This window comes from Anguilla rostrata, chromosome 15 (genome assembly GCF_018555375.3).
Source record: "Anguilla rostrata isolate EN2019 chromosome 15, ASM1855537v3, whole genome shotgun sequence".
Taxonomy (NCBI): Eukaryota; Metazoa; Chordata; class Actinopteri; order Anguilliformes; family Anguillidae; genus Anguilla; species Anguilla rostrata.
In genome coordinates this window covers 6,813,417-6,829,390 of record NC_057947.1, presented here as the reverse complement: position 1 = coordinate 6,829,390, position 15,974 = coordinate 6,813,417, and the positions used below count along the sequence as shown (strand labels likewise).

General features: G+C 40.3%; 1 protein-coding gene across 3 annotated transcripts in view; it reads left to right on the top strand.

The window, feature by feature from the left end:
* thsd7ba (thrombospondin, type I, domain containing 7Ba) overlaps positions 1–15,974 on the top strand; it is a 159,796-nt gene that overhangs the window by 89,239 nt on the left and 54,583 nt on the right. For all 3 annotated transcript variants that reach the window (XM_064311520.1, XM_064311521.1, XM_064311519.1), the window contains exons 9-10: positions 9,107–9,298; positions 10,989–11,223. In XM_064311520.1, the coding sequence (XP_064167590.1) occupies positions 9,107–9,298; positions 10,989–11,223 (427 nt within the window). The remainder of the gene's footprint in view (positions 1–9,106; positions 9,299–10,988; positions 11,224–15,974) is intronic.

Sequence of the window (15,974 nt, the reverse complement as noted above, 5' to 3'; positions counted from 1 at the left end):
ACTGTTACTGTATTAGATTTGCAATCACTGTAGAATGCGGTCTCGGCCAATCAGAATCCAGGATCAACACAACCCATTTTATAAAGACAAATACAATACTGTCATTTATGAAAAATAGGGGTTTGAACTCCAGTTAAGCATGTTGCAACTGACCCAGTATAATTACACAGGTATTTGTGCCACTCAATGTAAACTGTGACCATATTAGGTAAAAATAGACAATGATCACTGGCATATGTTAATGTATCACAAGCAACAGACTTGCTCTTCTCTTCCTTCCCATAGTCATGTTATGAATATTCTTTTTCTTTTTTTACATTGTTCTTAGTTTTTTTTATTAAATGTAATCAGATACGTATTCTTTATAATCCATCTATTGACATGGCCAGGACTGGATTTTACATGAGGGTAAATTGTATTTTTCTGCTTTAATCGATGTAAGTAGTAACTGTCTGTGCCCTCTGCATTCCCAGTGTTATTTCTGTGCAGTCAGTTGCTATGCAGTCTTGAACCCCCACTGTCTGCAGGTAATGCTTTGAGTGTTATCCGACACACCATCTAGATGTAATTAAAGCTAATGTCAAAACCTGGACCTCTGGCATTGAAAGATAGGGTACTTGGCAATCAACAGGTAGAGATTAACTAGAAAATCAATTTTCAATGTGGAAAATAAAACTGACTTTGTGTTATTTCTTTTTAATTTCTGAACTCTTACTTGTTGCTGATTTAACTCTTCTCCTCCCTAATAATATTTCACGTGTGAGTGCAGGAATTCTTCTTTAAGGTGACCTTACACATAAAACAGAATGAATAATGGCTCTATGGTCTTCCAGCAGTTTATTCTTTGCGGTGTCCAGGACCAGGCTGTTGGAAAGTTTGGAAATTTCATCAAGTGAAATTTCAGAACATGCTAAAAGAAAAAAAAAAAAAACAAGGATTATTTTTCTACAGACATTTTTTATGATTTACATGGTTTGACAGTTTTGACATTTTTTTTCAGTAAATGAACCACTTATTGGAATGTTAAAAACTATCCATCCATCCATCTATTATCTATACCTGCTTATCCTGGTCAGGGTTACAGGGGGTGCTGGAATCAATCTCAGCGTGCATTGGGTGAGAGGTAGGAATACATCCTGGACAGATCAGCAATCTATCACAGTGCACACACACCATAAACTCCCTATTCACTCACACACTCATGCCTATGGGCAATTTAGAGTTTCCAGTTTGCCTACCTGCATGTCTTTGGACTGTGGGAGGAAACTGGAGTACCAGGAATAAACCCATGTGGGCATGGAGAGAACTTCTCACAACTGGGATTCAAACCCAGGACCTTCTTGCTGTAAGGCGACCATTGCACCACTGTTCCACCCGTTGTTAAAAACAAATTCAGTGCAAAATATATATATATGTGAGTCATTGAGTTTTGTCATGTAATTGTTTTAATTGGTTGCTAGTTTATATCTGTAATGTTCAGCACTTGTAAACAACCAAGAGAAGCAATAGATATACGTACAGTAAATATCTGAATGTCCTAGAACCTCTGTTTTAAATGACTCATCAGAGAGATCGATTCTTACCTCAATAACTCCTTCGTTATGCTTCCCTTCCTACCCAGCGCATATGTTATGGGTTTTGGCTGAGGCACTGTATATTGTACATTGTAAATACGAATAGAATAGCCCTGGAGATTTTGTTTAGGAAATAGAGCAGAGCATCATTTATTTGCATTTTCATGGACATTGTATTTGTGTACTGTGCTACGGTTTCAGTTGCTTTCTTGGTATCAGTTGTCAGCTGTTGGGCATTAAGTGAGGTGTCCAGACAGCAGTCAGTGACACAGAGATTGTGGGTGTGTATGGCTAAGTGTCTATATGGAAACTTATTGCAACTAGATAAAACTTTCTGAGCGCAGTCACACAGCCCTGACAGATGTTACCATAATATTCACACACTATTATTCTTGAGTTTTTAAAAATTTATTATTATTCAAATGAGTAGTGTTTCAGCTGTTGTGAAAAGATGAACACTTGAAATATTCTTATCACCCCTGTAAGGGTAACTCATGTATGATAATAGTTGTGAAACTAAAATTGCATGTGGGAGCAAAAACGTAAATCCTCTGGGAACTGCACGCAGCCAGATACTGTATTATATTTGAGTTAGAGCTCCAGAGCTGGAGCCAGGCATTAATAATGCAGGAGACCCCTCAGGCAGCAGTCCATTTACAGAGCTCTTTGCACCGAGAGGCGGTCTCTAGTTTTTAAACTGAACGCTTTCTTCACTAATTACAAACCTTTAATTCGGAATAAATGTATATTTCTCACTTCATCCCTTTTTATTTTTTTGACTTCAAATCAAATTGTTTTTGCCTAATGAATGGATTTTGAATATGCATTGTGGGACCATGAATGGCTCCACCCTGATGTTCTCTCAGTGTTAAACCACTGACGTCCCAGACATTTTTGGTAGTGCCTGGGGAAACTCGATACTGTCAAAATGTGTTATAGAAAATATTAACATACATGAGTCGAGAGAATTGTGTCGCTGACTGCACAATCGAAAAGGACAGTTGTAATATCTGCATTTTGAGCTAGACCGGTTCCACCTGCAAACTACTTCCTATCCGTCAAACTTAAGGAGTGCAGGAGCACCAATTAAATTTGATTTATTATTTCAATTTTTTGAGGTTCATCTCTCTGGCACCTGTCACTTCTCATCGGTTTACCAATACTGTGAAAATTCAGGACCGCCATGTTTCATCCTGACGAGCGTCTTTAAGATTTATTTTATGTTACTTTGTTTTTCAAGTTCATAAATACAACATGAATCAATAGCTCCTGTATTTTCAGGCCAAGAAACGGTCTGATTTTAATGCGCATTTCATTTGAATCAGCAATGACATGAAGCATTCACTTCTTTTCAAATAATTAATTGCATTTTGTTTCATTTCACTGCTCCTGTTGTTGAGATGGTGTAAATGTGTATCAAGATGACCTTATTAATGTAGACGCTGACAAGAGCTCTTTCCTAATTTTATTAGACCTAGAATCTGGGTAAGCTTCTCAGAATAATTTTTAATGGATTTTTTCTCTCTAGGGCAGACGGTTTGCGGCCTCCATTTTATGTAATGTTCCAATTGTGGGATCGTTCAAGGGTCATGCTTAGAGCCAGTTCTGTTTTCCATTTATAGGCAATGTACTAACAACATTTCTTTTGTGTTGCTTCTACTTTGTGTGGTAAATACCACTGCTGAACTTTAAAGGTGAAAAGCGTTCATTACAGTCAATTTGTTAACATTTGTAAGCAATTAATATGCTTGTGCCAAGAACACTATGTGCATTTGTATGTGCGTGTGTGTAGTTTCTTCACATTGTAGCTCACAAACATTCTTGTAATAACCAAAGCTGTCCCTCCCAAAAAGATCAGAAAATCCTTAATATGTCACCATGATGCCCACTAGGAGAGCTGGTTAATTTACCCATAACGTTAAACTTTGAATTTTATTGTACATTGACCACCCCCCCCCCCCCCCTCCCCACTCTCTTTCACTAGATAAAAAATGCAGCTTTCTTTTAGTCCGAAGTCAGTTTGTAACAGTTGAGAGTGGGCATTTGAGTGCAGCGTCACGTATTCTCCATTTCACCTCTGGTCTTTTGGAATATCCTGCTGTCTTTTGGTTCTTGAGTTTCAGTCTTGGCTCAGCCTGGGATTGCTTTGAGACAAACACGCTGTGGTTTGGTTATTTTCTTTAATTCCTTTCTTGTGTGACTAACTTGTCCGTGTTTGTAACGTTCACTATTGTGGTGACGTATTAAGGATTTTCTGATGTTTTCAGTTCATTTCAGTTATTTTTATTAAGGTAGTTGAACCTCATATTTTGGTGTGACGTGAATTGTTGTTGTAATTTAATACATTTCTTAAAGGTTGATGCAACAGTTCACTCTGCCTATCAAAAAATTTGGCAATTTAATTTTTTGATAATTGATAAATTTGATAATTACCAAATTAAATCAAATAAATATATTTTTACATAAGTGAGGTGTTTTGATTGTTGATGCATCTTGTTTGGTATACAGAGTTACAAACGTAATACAAGGGTGTTGATGCTTAAACCCGCTATGTTCAGAAAATTATTAATAATAACATTTTTCACATAAACCTCACTCCCTTACACTGCCTTTCTTTAAAATGAATAAATACAAATAAATTCAACATACTGTATAATGAAGCAATGAAGCTGAGAAAAGGACACAAAAAGTCATAAGAGATCAGCTGAATGAGTGGGACTGAGGATGCATATTAAATGGTAAATCACTTGAGTTTTACAAGATTATACACTTTTTAAAGGACATTCCCATGCACTTAATTTAAAAATACTCAAATGAACACTGCATGCTCACTTGACCTGTACTGTCTGTGTGTGCCCATCAACATTTTTTACTGGAAGTAAAACTGGCTTCATGGCCCATCCAGTTATGGCTGTGTTCCAGGGCATGGATGGGTCCTGTGGACTTCTGTTGGATCTGAACTATGCTTGTGCCAACTGGCTGGCAACACAGGGGATGGAGGAATTCAGACCATGCCTCATTGCTGACATGTGACCCTGATGCCCAATCAGGGAGCCCACAGCCTGCTTGCACAAGCTGCTGAGTACATGGAGCGTCTTCCTCTGACTCACGTCAGTGGCAGTTAAACTTTTGAACTGTAGCGCGACGCAGTCGAAATGACATCTCGCAGATTTCAGCAGAGAGTGCTCGCTCCCCTGAACTCCCCCAGATCGCATGCGAACGTCTTTGTGACGCCATCATGCCGCACGCAGTTGCCTTTCCAGTTATGGTAATGCCGCGCGCATCATTTATTAACTGCGAATTGCAGAATGTATGCGTTTCCTAATCGGCAGAGACCACGGCCTCTGTTTTAATTACCACAACATTTGAGGATTCTTCTCATTTTCTCAATGGGTCGTTCAGCACTAATCTTTCATTAAAAACCTGGTCTTGCCTATAGGGTTATAATGTGGACTAATCACATGTCCCTCCAGAACCCTGGAAGGAGCTGCTGTGCTTTCAGAAAAGCTGTGTGTGTAAAAAAAAGAAATTCTGTGGACTGTTGCATCAGTGAATGTGAATGGCCTTTATCTCGGTGTACCACCTTACTGGAACATTGCAAGACTTCTTTCTAGTTATAAATTGGACCTGTCCAATCCTGACAGACCACCTTTACTTACTTTGACTTTGTTTGAACCAGTAGAACTCGGTCCTGGGTAAAGTGCTATAAAAAGCTTTGCTGAGTGCCTGAGGTAATGTGTTTGGGTCACTGATATTGCATGCAGGGTTTTAACTGCCCTTTTTGAACATGAAACTGTGGGCACTCCACAGCCATCTGTTTTCCAGCTGACTCTCGCCCCTATCAAAGTGTCAGTTATTTGCCCAGGCAATCAATGGCAGTGACTGTAATCTGGTAAATGACCTTTCTATCCATCGGTCCAGACTACTGGTGACTGGTCTATGGTGCGATTGTTCTGATTAATTATCTAAATTAAGCAACGGGACATTCCCCTGAATTATTGTTCACATTTCTGCTTGAGTCAGGGATATTCCGAGCGGAGAGTTGGCATTTCTTTGGTCTAAAAATAAAAGTGGCATAAACCTCCCTTGCTCCATCCCGGAGGAGTGTTCTGGGGTTGCCTTGGCTGTACAAATTACCAATATGCTCCCTGAAGAAGAGCCTTTTGATGAGAATTTTGAACTGAAAGAGTCTTGTCTATATTATAGTGCCTGTGGATGGCTGTTTGATTGTACTCATTGTATTCAAGAGACTCAATCAAGTGAAGTGACAATTATATCAAGTGCCGATAAGGATGTATTTGCTAAAGTCACATAATGTGTAGTAGCCTATGGAATGCTAAAACAACACTCCCGTTGTTCTCATCACATTTTAAGTGTGTGTGTGCCATATGTTTGTACATTATTTATTTATTACATCTATTAACGTTGGAATTTCCTAAATGTTTCCTAAGTATTTTATGGAAGCAGTAAGATGATTTTAAGCTGCTATTCTGCAATTGCTCACCTAAATAAAGAATACAAATCGGTGTTCAAGTAAAGTAGTATCTGATTTTATAAGAAGGCTGTGAATTACAAACATATTTAATAGCATACATGGATGTATTTTACATTGAAAGAGGTTAAACTGGAGATCAGATTGTTGCCTTTGAAATTCATCATATTAGCATGAATTTGTTTTATTTGTCATGTCACCATATATTCCAGGTCTCAAAAAAGAATTTTGAAAAACTGCTTTTCTGTTATAATGGCAGACTCAAACACAATGAAGGAGCCTTTTAGAAACAGGAAGTCTATTTGTTTTTCATTTCCTCTTAGACATTTTCTAAGTGTTTCTTTGCAGTAAATATTTCATAGGTAGCTCTCTGTTGTGGGCACTAGACTACTTGCTTGAGTACTATTAGTTTTATCGTGCGAATGGCCTGCTTTTATAACTTTCACCAAGTTACCCCCATAACAGATACAAGAGATGACTTGTATTAAATAATCCACGTTACACGTAGTAAGTCATGTGACCCATGTGTTAGTATATGCCTTTTTTTGTAAAGAACTCTATAACCAAACTAGCAAACCATATGATCATTCTTAACTTATATACACTCAAATAGACTCTTTAAATACATGTATATCAACTATAGTTGTTCAAAAAAAAGATTTCTATTTAGCAGACACGCTTGATTTCATAGTAATTAATCGAAAGACAGCTGAAATGTAACCTTTTAATTTGCTGGGCGAGTAGTTCATTTTCAATTAAGGGTCCTGTTCTCATTGTTAAAATGCATTTCAAACGTAGACTGTGATTCTTAGGAAGAATGCTTTCTTAAGTCAGCATGCACAGTCACAGTTCTAATTGTGTTCCGGCATTGATCTGTGAGATCTCACAATTTTAATACATATCTGAGGCTGGGCCCTTGATATTAGTATCTACATTTTTAATCCTTAAGCTTGCCATTTAATTAAGGGAATGAATGATATCTGTACTGTATGTGATAAAACTGCTTTTGTACATTATACTGTATATTTCATTGTGGCAAAAGCTGGGTATGTTTTTATTTTTTGATAAGTTAAAATGTCACCACCTATTTCTCTTTCAGCACTGCCACATCAAATTTAAGTCCAATCCAAACATTTCAATCAACTTGTTTACCAGTATTTTTATTCTTTTTAAGTTTACATTTTTCCAGTGAACAGTAGGTTAAGTGTTATTTCCCATGACGTTGGTGCCAGGGTTGCAGGATTATTTAGTCACAGAATGAGTGGCAGTGTTGCTTGATGGGTCTCTGCAGCCAAAGCTGTTCCCTGATGTTTGCACACTGAGGACACAGCACCAGCAGCTTTGAAATTCTGGAAGGAGGGAAATAAAGGTCCCTGCGGCTATTTTTATTTTTTTGCGAAGGCTTTTACTGATGGTGCTAAATGCGTTTTAGAAAGAAACATAAGACACATAAACGCATTGTTTTTTTTTTGTTTTTTTTTTTTTGGGTTTTTGGAACAGTGCTTTTGTAACTGAGTTCAGCTCAGAATAAACAACTGTCAGACACAAAAGCTCAGCTGGGCATCACAGTCTTCAAAGGGACTTTGACCAGTTTTTTGGGAATTATGAACAAAATCATGATTTGGAAGATATTTTTATATATATAAGGATCTGCTTTTGCCTCCAGACTAGCCTGAATTCTTTGTGGCAAGGATTCACCAGGGTGCATTCCTTTGGTCCATGCTGACTTGGTAGCATCATGCAGCTTCTGCAGACTATTTTCGCCACATCCCTAAAGTGCTCCATTGGATTGAGAGCTGGGGGCTGTGCAGACCAATGAAATAAATTGAAGTCACTGATGTCCGTGGAACCAGCTCGTGTAAAATCCCAGGAGGGCAGCTGTTTCTGAGATGCTGGAACCACCATGTCTCGCACCATGGTCAAAGTCACGTAGATCACACGGCCTGCAAAATCACAATAACAACTATGCCACTTTATTTAGTCAGTTATTTATTTTTTAATATAAGAATGTAATTTTCTTTCTGGGTATAATGAATGCAGTTAATTTAGGAGACGCATATTCTGCTAATGGGACTAAGAAATTATTTTACTTTCAGATAATGTCATGCACAGTTTACTGCCTGTAAACTATCATAAATCTTCTGTGCCAATGCATACATGAAAAGAAAATTAAGATTTGATTATTGCTTCATCTGAATTACAGTGCACCACTTCAGGACAGCCTTTGACAAAACTGTGAGAATGAGCGGAATCAAAAAGCAATCAGCTGTGTAGGAATTCACATTATTTTTAGATAAAATAAAGAACAAATAATACTGGAATGGTGGTGTGTTCTGTCTGGAAGCTGTATAAGAACAAATGCTCAGTTAGTTTTTAATTAGTTTAGTTATATTTAGATAGTTTTAGTTACGTTTTAAATATCTGAAGTGGGAAAGGTAATGAATGTTCAGGTATTCTGTATATTTTTTGGGGCATGAAACACATCAAAGGTGTATGTGGTAACAGGCATTTACAGTAGGTACGATGCTAGAGTATAATTTAGTCTAGAGTGTATCGCATTTATAAAATTTTAAAAATGCAAAAAAAATCTATATAAAACCCTTTGAATATGTGAAATAATTTTTTTTACAAACCTGAGATAATAAAACCTTGGAAAGTTTGACAAATATCTTACATCACTGGGTCTACGAATTTGAGGATCTTAAAGAGACTGTGGTGTGTGACCTCATCAGAGTCACTAGTTGAACGAGTTCTGTGTATTTAAAGTGAATCTGTATAAAACATTTGGTGCTCGCTGAACATGCTACCCAAGCTATGGTCCGGTTGACTCATCAGATGCACATCCAGTATCATACAAGGGATGTGGTATCTTCGAACAGCTCTGAATACTACAATATACATACATATTGGACTAAGTTTTGAACTGCAGAATAAGTGAATGGGTTAAAATGTGTGTTAGATTTTTTCACGCGTGGGTGCTGTTTTGTATCTGAGATGGGTGTGTGGGTACTGCATGGCTAATTGGACTCACTTCCCGCAGGTGAGGTGGTGAACAGCGAGCTTTGTACGGAAGCCCCGCCTCCCACGCAGGTGTCCTGTCGCCTGTCCTGTCCCAGAGATTGCGTGGTCAGCTCCTGGTCCGACTGGTCCCCCTGCTCCCACTCCTGCACGACCAAAAACTCTGAGGGCAGGCAGAGTCGAACCCGCACCATCCTGGCCCTCCCTGGAGGAGGTGACTATCTGATAAATGTTCCTTATGTGTGTGGTCCTTATGCAATGCCGTGCTTGAAATTGAACTACAGGCTGGTCATTGCCCCCACAAAAGGGAGTGATCTGATATGTGTAAATATGCATAAATGGGTTAAACTCTAGCACATCTTAATTATAAGTATCCAATGAATCGCTTTCGTTGCGTTGTGTTTGTAATCTTTCCCTCGGTTGATCAGGTGTGAGCAGGACCTTTTTAAACCAGTTGAAATGCACTGTGATCTTACCTGGAGATTTCATTGTGGCACAGCGGGAGGACTGCAGACAGAAGGCCGGGCCATCCGTCTTCATTTGAAAGGAACGGAGCTTAGAAATCATCCGCTCCTGCGCGTGTCACTTTTGTCATGGATTTACCATAACTTCAGCTTAAAGCATTCTTATCATTTTCACAGCTGTCTGAGTTAGATACCAGACCCTCGGGCAACAAGTGGCAATTAATCCATCGCTGTTGGGGGAGGAGAAGAAAAAAAAAACAACAAAATTCCTGCTTTAAAAATCAATATTTAATCAAAAAAGTACTGTTTGCATTCAGAAACTTGTGTGATTGTGGAGACCGGCTATCTTCAGGCTGACAGACTGCTGCCGTCCAATGGGATCTGACCTTAAATTATTCTGTAGTGGACCCGGTGTGACACAAATCGCTTGGGCCCTTTTGGAATGCATAAGCAGTGGTATAATTATGACAGAAAAATACACGAGAGCCCGGAGACATCCAGCTCGCGCATAATTGTCGCTGCGTTTCCAACGGCAGCAAAATGGAAATATGTTTTCTACGCATCCTCTGAAGACCAACCAAGCATCACCGACCTGGCAATTCCTCATTAATATTCTCGCAGTTGGAGGGATAATTTTTTATTTCACGTTGTGAAATAAGTGGAATAGTTTGTCTTTCTGGTGCGGGGGGGGAAAGCAAAGCAGACTGAACACAACACTGTAACATAATTCAACGTAGGGTTCAAATGGCTGAATTTGAATCCCACCAAAATTTTTAAATGAATCTGTTGTAGATGCGATGTGTGTGTGAGTGTGCGTGTGGGTGTGCGTGCTTGAAAATGTGCGCGTGCGCGTGCGTGTGTGTGCGCGTGTGTTTGCTTGCGTGTGTGCATGTCTCTGTGTGCACGTGTGTGCACACGCGTGTATGTGCCCGTGTTTGTGTGTGTGCGTGCATTTTTTCACGTGTGTGCGCATGTGTGTTTGTGCTTGCTTGTGCGTGTGCGTGAGTGAATGTGTGCGTGTGTGTGCATGTGTGTGTGTGCTTGCGTGTGCGTGAGTGAATGTGTGCGTGTGTGTGCATGTGTGTTTGTGCTTGCATGTGCGTGTGCGTGGGTGAATGTGTGTATGTGTGTGTGCATGTGTGTTTGTGCTCGCATGTGTGTGTGTGCGTGAGTGAATGTGTGCGTGTGTGTGCATGTGTGTTTGTGCTTGCATGTGTGTGTGCTTGCGTGTGTGTGTGCGTGAGTGAATGTGTGCGTGTGTGTGCATGTGTGTTTGTGCTTGCGTGTGTGTGTGCGTGAGTGAATGTGTGTGTGTGTGTGTGCATGTGCGTGTGTAAAATGGTTCACATAACTGTGAGACGGGGAGCACATGGAGCATGCAGAAGTGATGGGGTTCATAAGCTGAGCTGCTTTGGCGCTGCGCGGTGTGTTTGGGATTAGGGGGCGAAGCGTGTCCCGCGGCCACCGCCCTGGAGGAGTGGAGGTCCTGTAACGACCATCCGTGCGTCACGTTCCACTGGGAGACTTCGCCCTGGGGCCCCTGCTCGGAAGACCCCGCCATCGCCTCGTTAAACGGCACCACCGGCTGGACCCAGGAGCCCGCCTGCGCCGTCGGGGTCCAGAACCGCAAGGTGTCCTGCGTCAAGACCAACGTGGGGCAGGTCATCCCAAAAAGGTACCGGCTCTTTGGTGTGCAGCGTATTTTAGTCTATTTCCCCTTCCTCCTCTTCCTGATATTTAGCCAAGCGTGTTTGTACTGCGTCCGCTGGGCATTTTTGACAATACTGTTGCATGTTTGGGGTCCGACTAGAATTGGAGAATTCCGTGGTGCAGACTCAGAAGTCTCCTGAGAGAATATGGTTACCATGAAAACCGGTAACTGAATTCGGGCTCTTTTTACGTACCGATATTAACGTCAGGTCATGAGCACACAATAGCACTTTTAGACATTTGGCAGTATCACTGGGAAATAAGATAAGACTAACATGCATGTATTTTAGCTAATGCAATACCACCACACCTCCATGACAATGACAATGACAATGACACAGTCACTTGCTTCAGCACTCCCTTACTACATATTAAAACCCTGGCCAATGTTCCTTTCTGCCTAGCGCATGGCTATTTCAGACGGGCTTTTATTTCTCTGCGTTCAGTTCAACTGTGGAGTCGCAGAAATTCACAGTTTAAACGTCTTCTGCTCCCTGACTCTTGATTCCACATTGAGCACTCACGCCTCTTTTAACTGCTAATTATGTTCCTACTGATTATTTGATTAGTTTTAGTGGAGCTTGGCTTCACATATGCATAGGAGCTCTCTGCAGGCGCGGCGTTAGCATTCCTCAGACTTGTAACCCTCTTGGCAGGACGTGTGGTGCAGTCCATAGGGTGGCTCTCTCCCTGTACCAATCCCCCCTTTGATCCCCACCATGGCACTTTCTGTCCTGTGATCCCTCTTCTCTGGCACCCTCTTTGCTTTCCCTCTGTCCAGAATAATGAAAAAAAAGTGTCTGTATATATATATATGTGTATATATATATATATATATATATATATATATAATAATACAAAAGAAGGTACTGTCTGCTCTGTTAAAAAAAGAAAACTTATCTTTTTTCTTGTGAAAGAAGTTTTTAATTTCCGGTGAAAATGAGATTGCGTTTCATTCATCAGCACTTTTGAATTCATAATAGTATGATATCCGTAGTTGCAATTTACTTTCTGAACACTAACTTCTCAGAAAATGATCAGAAACTTCTGTCAAACTTAAATGCACTTTTTTATTTAAAAACTTTTTTTTGTATTTTTTTATGTACTTGTTGCTTGTTCAATTTATTTTTTAACTGGAAACCTGTCGCTGCTGTACAGTACGTCTGATAGAGTGGATTTACTTCTCTAGGACATGTTTTATCTGAAGGAGGAGATAATGTTGAGTTTCATGTGACCTTACAGAGAGGGATCAGGATTTAGCTTCTCAATCATGGTGTCTGTGTTGTAATATGGGGCTCACTGAATGAAACGTTCTCAAATCCACTCTTTTGTTAGATTATTTTGAAGCAAAAATGCACCATTATGCATTTTCAGTTTACACTCAATTTTCTTTGTCATCCTACTAGGGGTGTAGCCAGACCTGAATTGAAATGCAGATAATAGGTTTTATACAGGTTTTTTTCCCTGTGTTAATGGTATTCTAAATTAATTCAGAGAATGAGATTAGTAGAAAAACTGACCAAAAGTGCGCAAAAGAACATACGTGCTTACATACATTTCTCGACTCATTTTGTGAAACCGAATACTTAGGAATCTGAAAAGTATAGTGAGGAAATTGAAAGGAATATTTGTTTTTTCTGAAAACGAACACCCTGTTACTCCAAGACAGACAACAATCAAGGAATTCATATACCCCTTCAGTCGACTTAATTGTTGCTACCATCTTGCTAAAATACCGCTGGGCTCTGATTTATAATCTCACCAGTGTTGTTATGTTAGTGTTTTAAGCAGTGTAAGATGGGCTCTGATTTATAATCTCACCAGTGTTGTTATGTTAGTGTTTTAAGCAGTGTAAGCTGGGCTCTTGAAAATCATCGGTAAGTGGTTGATAAGACATCCCACTTTGATCTTCTGAAGGTGTCCTCAGCAAATCATCGCCAACTCCAAAGCATTATTGGACCGTAGGTTGTTTAACTATGATTTGTGTTAGCCTGTGAGCACGCTGAAGCTCTTTATCAAAGTGATTTCCAAGGGTGTTGTTGTATGATTGTATATATTGTAGCACGTCGGGAAACTGCACATCAGAGCGATATCTCCAGTTGGTCTGGCGATTTTGTTCACATTGATATAGAGCACAGCACACAATAAAGCTGTTTTAGCTGGCTAGTAAAACGGGGTGTTGTTATTATTTTGGGAGGCCATTTTAATGGGCTCTCGCGTATGTAAGCGAGCAGCCAGCTGATAACTCCGAAGCCCCAGCGTGATTCCACACACAGGGCCACAGCCTCAGGGCTTTCCTACGGGGAGCTGCAGGGGCCAGAGGGCCGGGTCGCGCTGCTGCACGTGCACGCGCACATGCATATACACGTGCATGTGTGCTCCTGCATGGTGCTTTTTAACACATCCCAGCCAACAGCTGGGTTATGACTACCGAAACCAATCTAATGTGAAATTTTAAGCTAAAAATATGTCCAACTATGAAAGAGGAGAGAGTTTCAGCTCTGTGGTCAAATGCCTACTTATTAAGCCCTGACATTACAGATGAGGAGTTGTAACAGTTGAAATGGCATGCTGACATCTAACATGTTCGACAGATCTGGGTTGTCTTGAGGTAGTTGGTGAAAATGACATGAAGGTGTTTTTGTAATTTTTTTTCCCCCCACAAGTTCAAATTGCAGGAGCAGGAACTATTTTCAGACCTGTCAATTTGTTGCTGCTTTGAGGCACTTTCATGTGTAGTACTGTTGATACAGGCAGCCGTGCCTCTTATTTCCTTGAGCACAGCAGTCTTCGGCTGCACGCATCATAGACTAAATTAAATGTAAATAAAACATTAACAGGTAATACAAACACCTACAACCTCTGGAGGCATGATGCTGTTGTACAAGCAGCTTTGGAATTACTTGAAGTATATATTCATGTAATTGATGCCCCTACACCAGCCATTGTGAAGCTGGAATTACATGAAAGTATCTAAAAAAAACTGTTTGGATTAATTAAAAGCATGCACTAAACTTGAAATAGTATTTTAAAATGGTGAACGGGTGAACTGCTGTGGTGTAGCAGATTTTACTGTTGTGGACATGCTAACACTTGTAATCCTGTTTCCTCTGTCTTCCTTGCATGTACTATTTGTATTTTACATCAGTGCTTCAAATTCCCAGCTTTCCTCATTCATTAACATCTATGGCAGCTGACGCACCTTTATCGTGCCTTATCGTACAGCCACCATGTTGCAGCTGCCCACCGCCCATCTGACTCACCCATCATGGCCTCCGCCCTCCAGCAGCTTCTAGACCTGAACCCTATGTTTCCTCATGGGCCTTTTGCCTACGTCGCTGACATCAGCACTCTGGCTGATAGACTACACCCCCACCCCCCACCCCTTCTTTTTTGGTAGCATTTGCATGGGGGGGGGAGGGAGGTGCAGTACTGATTTTCTGATCTGGTGCAGCCCCCACTGAACTCCAGCATTCTACTGCACAGGAGGAGCATCCTTACGGCAGCTGGGCTGTTCATCCTGGAAGTACACAATACTCAAAACATAACAGCAGGGGGCGCCACTGATATATGCAGTACTACCCCGCCTCTACACTTGTTGGTCCTGTCTGGTCTCCTTCCTGAGTGTGTGTCACAGACCATGTCCTCTGGCTGTATTTCTGTAATCCACTGAAAAAGTCCCTGCCTTTTTATTGCATTTGAACTTTTCACCCTTAAATGGCACCTTCATAAAGAGATAAGGCTGAACTGTCATGGGAAATTAATTTAGGCTGAGCATTCTAATATTAATTATTACAGCCTGACCGATATGGGATTTTTCAGACAGATACCGATACCGATTTTAGAGGGGAAAAATTCACCAATTACCGACATGGCAGCTGATATAGTGAATCTTTCAGCTTTTTTGTGGATTTTTTCCTCCTCTGTCATCTCAGTAATTTCCCTGGATGTTGCCATGTTTTCGCAAATGTAAACAAATGGACAGGAGTTCAGGATCTCATTACCAGAGAGACAACAGTAACCACCAGTCGGGCCCTTGCCAAAGTATAGCATGAATGCCAAACGTTGTGCCACACCCTCATTTTTGTTTAGTGATGCTTTTTGAAAGTTTTGTGTGACAGTATAAATGAGCTTTGACAGTCTTCCTCCGGGTGTGGTCTTTGAGTAGAAATAAAGGGTTATCGACTGAATGTTCAGATCAGACAAGCTGACAATGCAGACAATGCTGCGGTCAGCGAGAAGTACTACATGTAATTATTTGAGGTGTTTATTTATTGATATATATATATGTGTGTGTGTGTGTGTGTGTGTGTGTGTGTGTGTTAATGTACTGTATGTCATGTCCTATAAATGTATCAGCCACACGCCATCCTTGATTACCGATAGTGATGTGGTACAAATATTGTATAGCATACATTGAAGGTTTCTCTTTACTTTTTAATCTCACAATAAAGCTGACAGCCAAGTCCAGTATTGTAATTATCCGAACCTCAAACTGCATTAAGTTCAAGGCATAATTTATTCTCTTTTGTTGTCACTTATGTAGCTCTGACAGTATTGAGGTAGTTTGAATATCTTTTTACTTCTCTGACGGTACATTTTTTCCCTTTGCAAAAGCATTACTTCTGTCCAGGAATACATCGGTTTTTGTATGCTTTCAGAAGAACCTACAGTAGTTCTTCAAATGGAATGTTTCCTCTTCACCACATGCCTTGG